The 17,304-nt window shown below is 54.3% G+C and overlaps 1 protein-coding gene across 1 annotated transcript in view; it reads left to right on the forward strand.

Moving 5' to 3' along the window:
- PPP2R2C (protein phosphatase 2 regulatory subunit Bgamma) overlaps positions 1 to 17,304 on the forward strand; it is a 130,593-nt gene that overhangs the window by 79,679 nt on the left and 33,610 nt on the right. Inside the window, exons 4-5 of the mRNA XM_039232158.1 lie at positions 723 to 835; positions 5,156 to 5,333. Of these exons, the coding sequence (XP_039088089.1) occupies positions 723 to 835; positions 5,156 to 5,333 (291 nt within the window). The remainder of the gene's footprint in view (positions 1 to 722; positions 836 to 5,155; positions 5,334 to 17,304) is intronic.

Consider the following 17,304-nt stretch of genomic DNA (forward strand, 5'->3'; position numbering starts at 1 on the left):
ACCTCCCACGAGTGTATTGCTCTTAGTTGTCTCCCTCTTCCTTCTGAGCATGACGGCGTGTGTTTTGCCGCTCGCGTCTGAAGGCCATCTGGTGGCAGAATTCCCTCTTCCTCGGGCTGGGGAGGGGGGCGGAGGGGAGAGGGTCAGTCTTTTGTCCTTTAAGGCCCTCACCTGATTAGACGAGGCCCACCCACACAATGGCAGGCAGTCTGCCTCACCATATGGATTTAAATGTTAATTCCATCCAAAAACAATACCTTCACAGCAACACATGCCCAACTTTGGCCAAATGCCAGGGTAGCCTGGCTTTGCCATGTTGACACATAAAATGAAGAATCACAGCTGGTAGATGACTCTTCTGATATCCGTGGCAGGGTTTCGGAGAAATGGGTCACCCTCTTCTGTCTGCCACGGCAGAGCTTAAAAAGTAAGAAGCTACGTCCATACACTGTCTGGACATGACTTTAGAGTTGGCCGGCTGCCCTCACAGGTGCTCAGGAGTCCCCCCTTGGGATCAATTGTGAGGAACCAGAGAATGAGGACAGGGACGTCGTGTTCGGCCGCGTTCAGCGCATGGGGTGCACAGAAGGAGAAGGAACCTTCCCTGTCCAAGAGCAGGACCCCAGTCAAGTCATTCCCGGATCAGTGCACCCCTGTCCCCTGGACCGTTCTCTGTGCTGGCGTTCATCACATGTCTCATTTCATTTGCTCTGCTTTTAAAGATAAAACTATCAAACTATGGAAGATTACAGAGAGAGATAAGAGGCCCGAGGGATATAACCTGAAAGATGAAGAAGGGAAGCTTAAAGACCTGTCCACGGTGACATCGCTCCAGGTAAGATGGGGACCACAGCAGATTCCGGCAAGCGGGAAGGGCACGTGCTTCTTTTTTTTTTTTTTAAATATTTTATTTATTATTGAGAGAGAGAGAGACAGCATGAGCAGGGGAGGGTCAGAGAGAGAGGGAGACACAGAATCCAAAGCAGCTGCAGGCTCCGAGCTGTCAGCACAGAGCCCGACACGGGGCTCGAACCCACAAACCATGAGATCATGACCTGAGCTGGTTGGACGCTTAACCGACTGAGCCACCCAGGCGCCCCGCGGCGCGTGCTTCTTAAACGGTGAGGATATTAGGACTTGAAGGGCCTTTGAGATTCGAGTCAGAGCTGGACTCAGGTCCTGGCTGGGCTGCTGACTTGTGGGGTGGCTGCGGGCTTTTTCCCCTCTCCTTCAAGCCTCAGTTTCCTCACCAGCAAAGCTGAGATGAGCATGTTTCTCTCGGAAGTGCCGGGCGGATGAGGCAGGGGCGATGCACGTCCGGAAAGCTCTGTGAGCCGCACCTGCGGGTGCAGTGCAAGTCCTAGAAGCCCTTGCTATGCTCAGGGGGAAACTGAGGCCCAGAGAGAGGCAGCCGCTCCCCTAAAGCCGTTCCACTGAATGAGTGAAGTGCCAGAAAGGAGAACCTGGGAGGCGAGCTTTGTGTGGATCCTGAGCCCTTTGTCGAGAGGCCGAGGGATTCCCCGCAGCTTGTAGAGGCTCGACCCATGCAGTTGTCTTAAAAGAGGCCATGCTGAGGCCAGCTCTCGTCCCCACGTCCTTAAAAGTCAAGAGAACTCCTCTTTCTTCCAAGGGAGGGGGCGTGAGACATGGCAGAGAGTACTGGAGTCCCGGGATGTGGGTTCCGATCCTGCCTCGGCCACCTCCTGGCGGCGTGCCCCTGGGCGCGGTCTCCGGCTCCGCGAGCCTCCGACCGCTCATCTGGAGTGAGAATGAGCACTTCTGTGGCGAAGGCTGTGTCTTCCAAGCACTCTGCCCATAATTACTCAGTCCTGTAAAATGGGCACACGATTATCAGCCTCATTTTACAGATGAGATGAGCGCTGGATCCAAACCCAGGGAAGTCGGGCTCCAGGGTTGGCATCCCGGTCTCCTCCGTGAAGTGGGAATGAGGTCCCCGCCTCCTGGGAGAGCCACGGGGCTGGCTAATGGAGTCGTGCTGGCAGACTCCGTACAAGTCTGCGCCTTTGCTTCTCTGGCGGGGCAGGAAGCATGCTGAGGCCACCCCGTGTGTCCCTGGCTTCCAGAACCGAGCCTGGACCATAGTGGGTGCTTTGTTCACATTTGCTACTGGTGCATAGCTAATTCGGATTTATTCATTCATCACGCGGTGAAGTACCTACTATGTGCCCGGCCCTGCTCGAGGCACTGGGAGGCCTCAGTGAAACTAAGAGCCTGAGGGAGGGATTAGATCTGAGTCTTAGTGTCCCCTGCTCCTGACATGCCTGTCAGGCGGTTGTAGGCAGGGTCCTGCCGTGTGCCTCAGTTTCCCAGTTAGCAAAATGGGGGTGCTGACTCACCCTCTCTGAAATAGCTTAGCATACACACTCGCTAGGTGTCCAGCAAATTGTCATTAACTACAAAACGGTAATCTGTGCTGTTCCTGAGATGAGAAATAAATATTTAAACATATTGGCTTCTGAATGATTTGCAAATTGTACAAATGAATTCTGAGGAAGTCAGGAGGCCAATTAGCTTCAACGTTGAGTAATGGGAGTGTCCCCCCTCCCCCAGCTCCAAGAAAGTTTATGAGGGTTTCATCTGGTGGGAAGGATACAATTATCACCTCCTGATGGACCTGGCATTTGCGGCAGAGCGGGGGGCCCACGGGAATCGGTTTATTTGCCTCTCAGCGTCTGAGACTTGGCTCTGTATTTCGCTCACGTCCCAAGATGGCTCTTAGCTGTCCGCTGAGGCTGGAAGAGAAAGGAGGAAGAACGAGGGCATTTGGGTCTTTCCTCAGCTCACCTCTTTCTTGTCTCCTCCCGTGTCACCCAAGCCACCCAGCCCTGAGCAGCTCTTCACGCCATCCCTCCCGTTCATGCTGGAGGCTGGCGCTGTGACTTACTGAAAACCTACTCTGCACTTGGCCCTGTGCTAAGTCCCTGGGTTTCAGAGGTGTGAAGTCACCCCATGCTGGTGGTCAGTGCTGTGATAGTCACACAGGGAGGCCTTTCTCGACCTTGTTGATTTGGTGAACTCCTATTCATCCTCTAAAACCCTGTCTGCCATCTCCTTTGTAAAGCTTTTTCTACACGAGCAGATAAGACCCCTCACCCTTCAGTGCTCTCTAGCTTTCTGTGGCCACAGTGTTCCGCCCTTCGTGTTATATGATTGACCCCCTGCCTCTCACCTTGACCGTGGCTTCTGGGAGTGTTGGAAGAGGGGGGAATGTTTCATTCATGAGACACCCAAAACTTCAGGGCATATTTATTTTCACTCTTCTTCTCCTTTGTTCTTTTAATGGCTTTGAAGTACATTTGAGGACGGCAGTGAATGGCTGGAGCCCTGGGTATAGCCCAAGTCCAGCTGGGAGGAAACTGTGGCCAGCGGGGCGGGAAGTGGACTGACATCCAGGACTTTGCTAGGCCAGTGATGCTCTGACCTTCTCCAGCACAGGTGTGAGGGGACAGAGTCCGGGGGTGTCCGGGGCAGACATCAGCTGTGCCTGGGGGAAGGGAAGATTAGGAGCTGACCTAGAATATCTAACACGTGTGGAAAAGTGCAGGGCGGAGGGCACGCTGACAGCACCTCCCACTTCACCTCCTAGGCGGAGAGCCTAGAAGCTCAGGCACAGAGCCAGCAGCACAAGAATGGCCCAGAGCCAGGCAGGCACGCGCGCCCATGTCACACACACCCACACTCACACACACACATGCACACTCACAGGCCCCTACTCGCACGAACACTCACACACCCATATTCGTGCATGCAAACTCGTGCATGCACACACATATACGTGTACACACCCACATTAGTATACGCACAATATGCATATATGTACACCATCTCTTGCACACGCATGTGCATGCACGCACACGCATATACTTGTACACACCCACATTCATATATGCACACATATGCATATATGCACACCATCTCTTGCACATGCACATGTGTGCACACACGCATATACTTGTACACACCCACATTCATATACACACATATGCATGTGTGCAACCATCTCTTGCACACACATATACTTGTACACGCCCACGTTCGTGCACGCGCACACTCATACACCAGCACATGTGGGTACTTGCACGCACCCTCACTCATATACACATGTACACACGGGCACACGTGGGCATGTGCTCAGACTGCATCCGAATCAGAAGGAACACTTCGTGCTGACCCACCCTGACCTTGGCCCCGAAGCGGTCACCTCCCATCTCAGCTGTCCCCAGGGAGCTCGAGGGACACAGCCCACTCATTCACTCACCCGTTCACTTGTTCACCTGAGGACCTTCCTGTGCTGGGCCCTGGGCTGGGGACCAGAGACCCAGAGATGAACCAGGGAAGACGCAGCTCTTAGGGGAGGAGTCGGTGTCACCACATGTTTGCAGGGGTGAGTGTTTCAGGCAGAGGGCACGCAGGGAAGGAGGGCACAATACCCAGTACCGTCTCAGGGACCCTCACACCAGCTCTCCGAGGTGGGGTGTGTCGGAGTCAGGCTGCCACCAGCAGCTGTAACAAGGAACCCTGCATCGCAGGGTGCGAGACGCAGAGGTGCACTTCTCACTCACGGAAAGGCCCTGGTTGACACGTGAGTCTCCCACAGGGACGCAGGCCCCTTCCATCCCACGGGCCTTCATTCCTAAAGCTTGGGTCCTCACTGTCCAGCAGTGGAAGGGGAAAAGAGGTAGAGAAGGCTCACCTGCCTCCTAACAGCCAGGCTTCCCTGTGCTCCCGTTACTATTGGTGAGAACCAGTCACATGGCCACACCCAAACTGCAAGGGCCACTGGGAAATGTAGTTCTTGTCCCGGCAACCACTTGTGCTGAGGGAACAAAAATGGTGGATAATTGGCTGGTGTTGCCATGGTGTCTTCTCATTCCATTTTAGAGGTGAGAAAGCCGGGGTGTAGAGGGGTTCAGCCACGTATTGAGAGCCACACAGCAGGCTCAGAACCAATCCCAGGAGGCAAAGCTTTCCTGGGGCACTGCTCATTTGCAGCGTGTGCATGGTGCCTGTGGCACATTGCCAGCCTCCAGCTCTGATCATACAGCCCCGGCATGCCGTTTCCTGCCTTGGCTGCCAGCCCCCCGCCCTTCACCCCATCACCATATCACCCTGGGGGCCACCCCCTCCTCTGCAGGTGCCTGTGCTGAAGCCCATGGATCTGATGGTGGAGGTGAGCCCACGGAGGGTCTTCGCCAATGGCCACACCTACCACATCAACTCCATCTCCGTCAACAGCGACTGCGAGACATACATGTCGGCGGACGACCTGCGCATAAACCTCTGGCACTTGGCCATCACCGACAGGAGCTTCAGTATCCTTTCCCGCTGTGGGCTGGGGGCTTCTGGGTGGGGCTAGTGGGCTCAGTTGCAAGCGAGCCAACCTAGGGGCTTCTGGTTTTGTTCGGCTTCTTCGGTGAGGGAGACCCATATTTGGAACCGTGATGAGTTGCTTTATGAAGACTCTAACGCCACAGCTGTGGAGGGTCCTGTTTGTCCCCTTGCCTTCTCCAGGGGATAGAGTTCCCTGTCATTCTGGGACCTCATCAGGGACCATGGAGGAGACAGAGTCCTGGGGTCAGCCCTCCTGGATTGTGGCCCAAGGCAGGGGCTTCAGTGCTTGATGAACAGCCCTGGGGTCCCACCCGGGGCTTAGAGTGACAATCGATGTGTCACATGCCTGGTTGGATGGGGATAATGGGAGCCCCGCCTGGTGACCCCCTGTGTCTAGACAAAGTAGGGGCAATAGTATGGACTCCAGGCCCACTTTCTCCCCAGTGGGAAAAGAACTCGGTTCACAAGCCAGGCCTGGGAAGGGCTGCAGGGGACAGAGCAGCCAGGTGGCTAAGGTGTCACTGCTCACAGACCAATAATAATGATCGTCATACACAGTGAGGCTCTATGCCTGCCCTCAACACGTCTTCATGTTCACTCACATCATCATGACAACGGCCCAGGATGTGGGTGCTGTCATGGCCTTCTTTACAGATGAGGAAACTGAACCACGGGGAGCCCAAGTTAACCTGCTCAAAGCTCACACCTAGCAAATGTCCAACCCAAGCCACCCCCAGCCCCAGAGCCCCACTTCCAACCTTTATGTCCGGCTGCCCTTTATAAAGGATGCCTCCCAGATGGGCAGTGGAAGCGGGTGGGAGGCCCCCTGCCCTAAGAGCTCTCATGCAAGCTGACAGTCTCCAAGTGTCCCCTCTGTTCTGGGTGCCGGGCAGTTCCTGCCATGAGAAGCTGCCAACACGGGCTGTCATACCCACTATTACTGCTGCCTTGCCAGTCAGGAGCGGGTCGTATCCTTCGGAACAGAAGCCAGGACCAGCTGGGAGGGGGGTGGGGAGCCGGAAGGAGCAGTCTGGAGAAACAGAGGGTAGCAAATGGCTTCTGAGGGCCGAAAGCCAGACACTTGCCGGAGGCCGCTGGGCAGGGAGACCTTGGGAACGGGGAGAAGGGGGCTTGGGGGGGGCAGAGAGGAGCACCCGCTGTTCCCCGAGCCCAGCAAGAGGCTGCAGGGCAGACGCGGGGCTTCGTGGTCCATGTGAGCCTCTCTCTGTGGGAGCCTCGCTCTGCACATTCAAGCCCACTGACCTTGGTGAGTAACCACATCTCTGGGAGCTCAGACTCCTCGTTGCCCCCTCCCCTCTGGGACCACAGCGTGCACATTCCACGGGCCCCTCCGAGATGCACCCAGCACAGAGCTGGTGCTCTGCGTGTTGGGAAACGTAAGCATCTGTTTCCTTCCTGCCCTGAGGGAGTGAGTACTCTGAGCTGGGACCGTGGACGTGGACTGGGGTGGTCACAAAGATTCAAGGAGGAGTTGAGGCTGGAGCTGCTTGGGAGGAATGGAAGCCCAAATTTGGCTTGGTGGAAAGGGCTGGGCGGGGCATCTGTCTGACCCTCCATTTAGGCTGGAAGCCTGCTAGGTGCCACCCCATCCCCAGGGCGCAGAGCTTCAGTTGGTCAGGACTCTTCTGTTGCAAGGGCGAGAACAGTGCATCCCCATTGGCTCAAGCAAAACCTGAGCATTTATGACTTACGGACCAGGAGAAGGCTTCAGGCACAGGTGGATTCAGGGGCTGGCACAATGTCATCAGACAGCTCTCTCGGCTTCTTGACTCTCTGCTCTCTCCTCTGGAGGCTTGTCTCGGGTGCCACATGGTGGCACATTGGGGCCAGCGGCACATGCCCTGCCCTCCCAGAGTAAAGTGCAAGAGAAAAGAGACCAGTTTTCTGTGAACTGTCCCACTATACGCCTCCATGTGGCACCCCGTGGGCTCTGATTAGGTATCAGGGGCATCTCTGAACCCATGACTTGGTGGGGGGGGATGCAGTGATCTCTCTGTTCAGGCCCGAGTCAAGAGTGCTGGAGGGGGTCAGTGTGGGAGACCCCTCAGGAGAAGCAGGCACTTGCCGGAGTCCAGCTCCGGGCGGGTCCAGGGGTCCCTGAAGGATAGACGTGTGGGCGAGGGAGGGAGGGAGAGCCCCGAGATTCTGGTCACCAGGCAGGCGTCTCTGCTCTGTCGGTTTTGGTGTCTTTATTTATAGGTCAAACATTAACATGGTATCAGAAAATGGAATTTTTACAATGGATGGTTCTCTGTGATAAGATGTTTTTGTTTTGTTTTTTGTTTTTTATTTTTTATAGTTTATTTATTTTTGAGACAGAGAGAGACAGAGCATGAGTGGGGGAGGGGCAGAGAGAGAGGGAGACAGAATCCGAAGCAGGCTTCTGGCTCTGAGCTGTCAGCACAGAGCCCTACGTGGGGCTCGAACCCACAAACCTTGAGATCTGACTTGAGCCGAAGTCGGACGCTTAACCAACTGAGCCACCCAGGCACCCCAGATGTTTTGGAAAATGTACAGAAACAGGTTGTACAGAGGTATTCTCGCAGAGCTGCCCCAATTAGAGTGAGCTTGAGTAACTAAGAAAATAACAGGGTGTCTTTAGTGAAAAACAGGGTAACATTCACATTTTAATAATGCTAGGATTAAGTCATAGGTTTGTAGATACCCTTATCCATCCTCATCCCAGCTGCCAGGGTAAGGGAAGGGGTTTGTGCAATGTAGGCCTGAGGGAAGGGGCTGCTATACACCACCAGTTAGCAAAGGGATATGTAGTAACCTTTGTTCTGCCCTTATCTGTTCCTTCTCTCTAAGTTAGGTTCTTTGTCTCTGGGCAAGACTTGATTTTCCAGTTATATTCTTTATGGCACCGGAGAGCCAACCGTACCTTTAAAGAGTTTATCTTATTTCCAATACGTAGAACAGCCCCTTCGAGTGCATTTACCTTTGTGTCTAGTTTTATGGTTTCTTGAATAGCTAGGGCACGAGAGACATCTTCGGTTAGTTTATTTGAGCTGTATGAACCTCTTGGACTAACGCAACAGTAGAAACAGAATTGTACATGTACAGGTCGATCTTTTATGAGGAAGGGTCATTAGCCTGTTCATGGCTCAAGGGAAAGTATAGAGGGAAACAGGACCTGCTGGAGACACGATGTCTGTTCCCATAATCGAAAGATGTTCCCACAATAAGTTCCTTCACAAGGTGCAGTCATCATGCCAGGGCCGGAGTAAGGGGACAAGTCACTCCCGATATTGATCAACAAGGTACCGTAGGGGTCAGTGCTCAAGCAGAAATAATTGATTGGGGGTGGATATTGGTCGTCATCTGATTGGCAAGAGATCGTGCAAACTTGCTTTACCCTCACCAGGAGTTTTCTCGACTAGTGGGCTCAGAATCGCTCCCAACAGGCGCTGCCCCAGCAGTTGGGGGCCCCCATGGCGGGCCGCATACACAGATGTTCGCTGCCAGGGATGAGGTGTTGACCAGCTTCCTAGCAGAATAAAACAAGTCACATGGGAGCCCCAGGGTCTGCAAATGGGGTGGGCGTGGGACCCGCGTGTGCCTGCAGCTGCGGTGCACAGAGCGCTTGGCCGTCGGCCGCTCGCCCGGTGTGCGTGTCGGCATGAATGCTGAGAAGTGGTGGCACGTCACGAGCCCATTTTGCAGATGAGAAAATGGAGGTGCTGGGGGCTGGGGGCTGGGCTGGCAGGGGGCAGAGCTGGGATTCGCGCTCAGGCCTCCACAGCCTGGCCCCAGGAGGCTGGCCTTACCCTCAGGCTGCCCGCCCCTGCCGCCCTCGGGTTTCTGCTCCTGGCTGCTGTGAATGCCCGCATCCTTTAAAAATCGTAAAGCCCTGAATCTGTGTAAGGGCCAGTGTGTCTTTCATTCATTCAGCCATTAAGTCCTGGTGGCTCTTCTGACCTGTCCCCCCCCCCGCCCCCGCAAGCCCCCTGGGAGACAGGGGCGATGGAGGAACTCGGCTCTGCCCCCTGCCCCCTTGTGGGAGGGGCCGGACCCCCTAGTGTCAGTCATTCCAGAAACCCCCTCAGGACTGACTCCTTCTGTGTCTGCTCCTGTGTTCTTTCATTTTCCCAATTCTTCTAGTTTCTATTAATTTTCTCAAAAAAATTTTTTTATTTGAGAGAGAGAGTGAGCGGGAGAGGAGTAGAGAGAGAATCTTAAGCCGGCTTCACGCTCAGCACAGAGCCCAGCTCGGGGCTTGATCCCATGACCCCGGGATCATGACCTGAGCCGAAATGAAGAATCAGATGCTCAACCAACCAAGCCACCCAGGGGCCCCTCCCTTAATTTTCTTGAAATCAACTTGCTTTCTTTTTGTCTTTTCGTCTAACTTAATGCATTTTTAATGTTATTTCCGTAAGTGAAAATAAAATCCTCCCTCAGACCCTGGCCAGTACCACTTGCTGTGATAATGCAAATATCCCGTATTGGCTCCATGCAGGATGGTAGCTACTGGCCGTGTGTGCTGCTGGAGTGCCTAAGATGGGGCTAGTTGGACTGGGGAACAGAATTTTTGACTTCGTTTGGTTTTAGTTAATTCAGATTTCAAGTTAAATGGCCGCTCGTGGCTGCCTAGCTGGACAGCGTATACAGCGTCTGTTAGAGACTAGTTCTTACAGTCAGAGACGGAGATGGGTACGTGCTTGAGGAGGCGGAGCATAGCAGCATGGAAGGGAGACTTTCTCCCGTATCCATCACCGGAGCTGGAAAATAATGGAAGACTTTTCCCAGTATGAGTCTGTGCTGGGAAGGCTTCCTGCGCTGTGTGTGTGTGTCGTGGGTGGGCTAGATTCCAGCAGGCAAGCCTGGAGGGAAGGAGCCCAGCGAGGAGATCTAGGCAATGGGCCGGCAGCGTCAGGACCGTGAGCAGCAGTCAGTGGAGTAGTGGGGTAGTAGGCTGTATCTTATCTGTCTTTTGGACCAAGGTGGCCACCGGACATTGGGACAGGTGAGTTGTGAATAAGAAAAGAGGGTTGATCTGCAGGCACAGTTCTCCCGAGTCCTTATTAGAAACTGTGCCTCTTTGCCCTCCTTGAACACAGATTGGGCCCCGTCCACGTGTTGGAGAGCACATCATCCACCGCTGTATTTATTGAGTACCTCCTGTGTGCTAGGCACTATGCCTGACGTTTGGGTACGCAAAGACCCTTGCCGTCCTGGAGCCAGCAGACAATAATTGTTAGTATAATGAACAAGTAACACCCCCAGCATGCAAGCAGCGGACAAGTACTGTGAGACGACGGAGCACAGTGTCCAGCCCTGTTTACCTGCGTGGCTGCAGGGGTGGGCGGGATTCAGGGCGGTGGTTTGGCCAAGTGAGGGTGCTCTGCAGGCAATGGTAAAAAATGACGACTGACCCAAGAGTCTAGGCCAGGTGAGGAGGAGACAGCCAGTGACAAGGGAGGAACATGCGTCGTTGGGGGTCCCCTGGGGACCCAGGAGTCTCCCTACGACAGGCCCTGCCGCATAACTCCATGTTAGACGTCTGTGCTGCCTCTTAATTTTGCGAAGGTGAACCAATAGTTGATTGGAATATAAAGACGGCCTGTCCCTTGAGGTGGAGGAGCGTGCGCTGTGCAGATTGGGCCCCAGGCAGCCCCCGCCTGTGGAAACAGTACCCAGGAGGCAGACGGAAGGAGTGGAGTGGAGTCGCCAGGGGTGCGTGGCGGTTGTGGAAACCTCCCGTGTAGACCGATTCATCAGGGAACCAGGCTGCACGTCACTCCCCGTGGCCTGCTGCCATTTTGGCCACCGGGGCGACAAGACACGGCCCTGGATCAGAGGCTGGCAGCGCCCGTCCATGGAGGCCGGCCTCCCTGGCGGGGAAGGTCAGGACCGTGGGCTGCGGTGTGATAATAGGTTCCTAGCAGCCGAGTAATTAGAAAAGGTGTTTCATTTCCACTGTGGGAGGAGGCGGGCGAGGCCTGCTGAGCTGGGGAATTGCTCTGAATCTGGACACCCGTCTGGTGCAGGTATATCCTAGGGGCTTCAGCGCCTGGGGCTTCCTGTTCCTTCAGCTCTCGGCCTCCGGTGCCTTGACTTGCCCTGACGCTGCCGGTCGTCTCAAGGCCACTGGAAGTTCGCTGCGGCACCACCTCCTCCTGTCGTAACACCTTCTGTCTAAGCAGAATTGATTTATAGTAAAGGTTTTAAGAGACAGGAAAACCTTTTTAATAAAGGAGAAGTGGTGGGTGTTGACTTGACTGATGAGAGTGGGTAGTAAGAAAGCTGACTCCGAGGAACTTTCCTCTGCTAATCTGAGTGCTGATCATTCTGAGCGTGGGGGGGGGGGGGGGGGGCTGGTGCTTACTGAGCCTCTCTGTGTGCCAGGCACACACATGGTGTAGCACCTCCTTCCTCTCCCTCACCTGCAAGATAGAAAGAGGTGCCAAGCCCTTTCTCTCCCCCCCACCCCCAACCCCCGGATGGCTCTGGAATCATGCCGTCCTCTCCGTCCCTGTCAAAGGCCCTGCTGGGGACAGGCCATTCTTGCCTGGCCCATCGCCTGAATCCCACGTTCCCCTGCCAGGCAGCCCCCCACAGAGCTGTGAGAGAGTCGCTCATCAGAACCTCTGGTCTGACCACATCTGGCCCCTGCTTAAAGCTCTCAGTGGCTCCATGTCAGCCTCTGGAAAAAGTCGACATCCCTCAGCAATGCCCCGGGACTCTTGATAACCAGCCCCTGTCTGCCTCCCCAGGCTCCTATGTATCAGGCTTGCCTGCCCCTTCAGGCCATTGGGTTTCCCTTCATGTTATGGGAGGGGTTTAGGGGTGGGGGTGCTCTACCTTCTGCTGTTCCTTCCCGGGGTCATTCTTTCTTCCTCTCATAGCCTGGCTGGCTGCCATGTGGCCATAAGTGTCACTGCTGTATCCACTGCACCCCTCCTGGGTTATCATAGCTCCTCTGGGCACACACTTCCTGGTCACACTGGGCTTTCCTTGTCTCTTAATATGATTGCCTCTTCTATTTTCTGGTGAAACCCTTAAGAATCAGTACACCCAGTCTTAACCCTCTCTGTATCCCCATTTATAATGCAGGGTCCAGTGCATAGCAAGTACTTCTGAATGGTTGTACATGGTGACTTTGGATGGAGGAGTTCCAGTCTCCATCTAGTCTTAGGGTGTGACACCGCCTAGTGAATCTGGGCTCCAGGGGCTCAGAGACCCTGGACACTAAAGAGCAGCGGTCTGGGCTCTGGGGTCTAACAGACCTGCACTCAGATTCCTTGTTTAACCTCCTTGGCTGCCAATTTCCACCAGTGTAAAACGGGCTAAGTTCCTTATCCTAAGGATATTTGTAAATTTGCAAAGAATAAAGAAATCATGCATAAGAAAGGCGCGGTACTCCTCGAGGCCCAGCAGGGGGCCAGTATTTCCCTCCTAAACAACAGATCCTCAGATATTTAAGGCTGGTTCTCATAAAATCCCTGCATTGTCTTTCTGATTGTCAAAGCCCCATTTTGTTCTCCAGCACTGTGTCTGCATCTACTTAAACAACCTCTCACGTCCTTTAATACCAACATTTGAGAGAGTTAGGCAGCTCTGAGTGATTTTTTTCTTGAGCTTGATGCTTCTTAAAGGTAACAGATTGCACAGAGGGTCTCAGCTGATGGGCCTCTGCTTTATTTTTAGCACTCGGAGAACTGTGAAGATGGTTCAATCGATTTTTCTCCCCTCTGAGCGATTTCTCATGGTGGAAGCTGGCATTGCACCAAGCCTGGGTCTGGAACAAATTCCTAATTGCTATTTACAGAGCAGGTCCTGAAGCTGGGTGGGATGGTATGGCAATTAGGGGTGAAGGCTGCAAACGTTGGTCAGCACACTGCTGCCTGCGGGCTGGGTGTCTTCCCCATGCAGAGAGCAAAGGAGGGGACTGGCTGAGCAAAGGAGAGGACCCTCCATATGCTAGGGTCTGTGATTACCGAAAAACCTGGAGCCTGGCGTCCAGCCTGCCTCCACTGCTCACTCACTGGCGACCCTGCCAGTCACTTAGTCTTGCTCAGCCTTTCTTTTCTCGTCAATTCAGTAGGGTGCAACTACTGTGCTGAGGGCTGTAAGGGTAGAATGGCTGATGAACACAGGGCCTGATGCACCATAGACACTGCCCACACCGGCTCTCAGCTGCTGTCAGGCACCTTATAGGCTACCTTCTTCCAATCCTCCTCTGGTATCACTCTGCAGAGAAGGAACAGGAGCATCTTCTCAGAGGTGCCTAAGTCCGAATCCCCCCAGATCAGTTTCCACCCAGAAAGCATATTGTTAAGCTATTAGCACACCTCTGTTTTGGGGCCCGGCAAGGCCAGGCCTCCCCAGGGATGAGCGCTCATGCAGCTGTCCGCGGTGCTGACCTGGGGCCCAGCTCTCGTGCAGCTGTCCTTGGTGCTGATTCCAGTGTCTGCCCAGCACCATCTTCCTCACCACCTAGCACACCGCCGTCACCTCTTACTGAACACTTACTCTACGCCAAACAGTGCCCCAAGCACATTGCACATATTAACCTATTTTTTTCATGCTCATCTATTTAATCCTCCTGACAACACTGTGGAGTAGGCATTATTAACACCCCCCTTTTGCAGAAGCAGAAAGTGAGCCACAGGAAGGTTGAGTAATTAGCCAGTTACCCAGTTGGGAAATGGCAGGGCCTAGGACTCAGACTTGAGGCCTCCAGATGCAGAACCTATGCGCTTCGCTGTCATGCCACCCTGCCTCTCAGTCATGATAGTGACAACCCCAGGGCAGCCACTCTTACTCCACCTTCAACGTGCCGGCACTTGTGACTCAGACCCTTAGAGCAGTTCCCCTGTGGTGCTGTCATTCCTCCATTTTGTGAGTGTGGAGATGCGCTCTGAGAAGTGGGTGCACTTGCCCTTGGCCATCCAGCCCCATCAGTACAGTGATGTTTCCTGGCTCTTCTTTTAGATCCTAAGGGAGAGCAGTGCTTTTCACCCCACTGCAGGACCGTGGGGATTGTTTAGTGACACTGGTGATAGAGGTGGCCAAGTGTGCAGCCATAGCTGTAGGTTTCTTTCTTTTTAAGTTTATTTACTTATTTTTGAGAGAGAGGGAGAGGGACAGGGAGAGGAGCAGCAAGAGAGAGGGAGACAGAGAATCCCAAGCAGGGTCCATGCTGTCAGCACAGAGCCCGACTGCAGAGCTTGAACTCAGGAACCATGAGATCATGACCTGAGTCGAAACCAAGTGTTGAACCACTGAGCCACTAAGGTGCCCCATCAGCTGTAGGTTTCTAACATATCCTCTTGTGGTGGGTGTGTGAGACTCTGCCATGCTTCTCGTCCTTCCTGAAAGGCCTCCTTGGCATTTCTATGACACGCTCCTGATTAAAATCTCCTTGACCCCACTCTGGAACCCCATCTCCCACCCTCTCCCCACATCGGGGCTCCAGCTGGCTGCCCTGTCGCGGCTCCTCAGCCTTACGCTTCTGCCTCACGTGAAACACTCCCCGCCCCTGATAATCCTACTCTTCCCAGTTTTTGAATTAATGCCTCTGATTCCCTGAATCTCGCCACCAGCTCAGGGCATCGCCAAAAATCCCATCCTGTGCCCCCTGTGTGTCCGTCCCAGAGCAGCAGCATGGGCCTCTCTGGTGTCACTGCTGGGCTAGAAGCCCTGGGAGAAGAGGTCAGGATGGGCTCTGGTTTGCCCTTTCTCGGCCACCTGGGTGTGTGTCCCAGCCCTGTCTTGCCTAGGGTTTCTCTTCCAGCTCTAAGGAGCCAAGGCATGCAATTCAGCACAGACCCCCAAGTCCTTGTTTTCTTGGTGGGGGGGTGAGCATTACCGCACGTTTGGCAACTTGCTTCACTTCGTGTTTTTCCAGAGGAAGAGAAAGCCTCTGATTCTGATTTAACAAACTTTAATTATTGCTAAAGGTACTAACCTTGTGCTGGAACTTTTTAAAAATACATCTGCGCATCACTTTATTTATTTTATTTTAATAGCTAGGGCCTTTGACTTATGTCACCTCATTAAATCCTCATTGCAGCCCTGGAAAACAGATGTTATCAACCCATTCTACAGATGAGAAAAGCAGGGTGCAGAGAGGTTGAGAAGTTTTCTGGAGGTCACACAGCTGTTTATGGTGGGGCTGGACTGTCAAGCCCGGTCTTTGTGAGTCAGAACTCAGTGCTCTCTTCCCTGGCCTAGTACATGGGAAGAACATAAGCTGGCTTGTGGTAGAAATGTGCAGACTGGCTCAGCACGTGGAGAAGACACACAGGGCTTCAGTGGGCTTGTACAGTGCACATTTATACAGAATCCCCCTCTCCCTGTGGCCCCGCATGGCCCCGGCGACCAGGCTCTTCTCTCTGAGCAAGGTCACACCATCGTAGTAAGGTTCCAAGGACCAGTGTCCTTCCCGCACAGAGGGAAGATGAGGTGAGGACACAGGGTGTGGTCACCAGAAACCCACCTTCAGACACCTCGATCTTGAACTTCCAGCCTCCAGGACTGGGAGAGAATAATCGATTGATTAAGCCACCCATCTACAGCATCTGCTGTGGCAGCCCGAGCAAATTCATACAGGGGCAGAGGGTGCCAGGAACCTCATACAGGATCTGACATGGTTTGGTCAGAGCACTTATAGCTCATCTTTGTAGCCGGGTCGTCTTTTGGAGAAGATTTTCTTAGAAAAGCAGCTTTGCTGGCTGTGCCCCAGCGGGACTGCGTCCGTGTGCAGGAGGGCTTCCGGGGCATCCGTACACCCAGTGTCCCTGGAGAGCCTGCTGGGGAGGCTTCTCACGGCGTGGTCCTTGGCAGAGCTGCCTCTGGCCTCACTCGCTGGCTGCTCCGTCACCATGGTAACTGCCTCCCCCATCCTGATTGCGTGTTCCTGCAGAGCCATCTTTGCTCAGTTAAATCAATGGAACCCAGGGCTGCATCCTTCTCATCACTGAACTCCTCCACCCTCGCTGTTAGCAGCCCCTTTGCAGGGTCACAGGCCACAGGCCAGTCCAATGTGCCCCAGCGGCGGTGTCCTGGGACCGTGTATTGGGTGGGGATGCGCTTACTCCAGAACACAGGGTGCACAGGGAGGAGCACTGGCTGGGAGTCAGGGAGCCAGGACTCTGTCCCTGCTCATCCACGCTCCACACGTGGCCCTGTGCAAGTCGCTCCCGCGCCCTGGCCTCCTTCGTGGGAGTGGAGGGTGGTGGTCCTTCCCGCGGGGATGCAGGGTGCCTGGTCTGCGGGTGCAGGGTGTGGGGCTGCCCTCCACAGCTCTCTGGGGGTGTGACAGTGTCTCCAAGCTCAGTTAGTTGCTGTGTCTTCATAGAGTCATTTTTTTGTGGCCTCGCCATGAAAGCCTGTCTTCACGTTAGTTAATTTGTGTCCTTCTCTGCTGTTTATGGGATGGTTTCCATACCCATTTCTCACTTGAGCTCCTTCTCAAGCCAACCAATGACACTTACTCATATCATGTGCCTGACTCTTTCATGGCCGGTGGGGGGTGTGGCCCTTTGTACCTGTTTCCATGCCCTGCACAGGTAGGAGGGACAAAGATCAGAAGAAAGAGGTCACTGTGACCTTCTCCCCGACATGTCAGAGGCCTCCGAGCAGGGCCTCCTGGTGTGGCGGCCCGGGCACTGAGGGCTCGCAAACAGCACTCCATGCTGATGTGACCCTGACTGGCTTCAGGCCATCAGATCTGCCTTTGGCAGTAGGAGATAAAGGAGTTTCTATAAAAATCTCTGCAAACCTGCTGACTCAGCAGAAGGCCTGCCTGGATTACATGCCCATGTCCTTGACAGCAAGAGCCACAGACTTTGCTCTAGAGCGGGACAGACAGGCCTGCCTCTGAGCTCTGCCGACTCCCCCAGGCAAGGGCCAGAGCTCACAGGGCTGGTCAGAAGAGCCAGGCCTGGAGGACATCGTCGTACTGGGGGAGGAGCCAGGCCG

The sequence above is a fragment of the Hyaena hyaena genome, unplaced genomic scaffold (assembly GCF_003009895.1).
Source record: "Hyaena hyaena isolate Hyena2069 unplaced genomic scaffold, ASM300989v1 scaffold_63, whole genome shotgun sequence".
Lineage (NCBI taxonomy): Eukaryota > Metazoa > Chordata > Mammalia > Carnivora > Hyaenidae > Hyaena > Hyaena hyaena.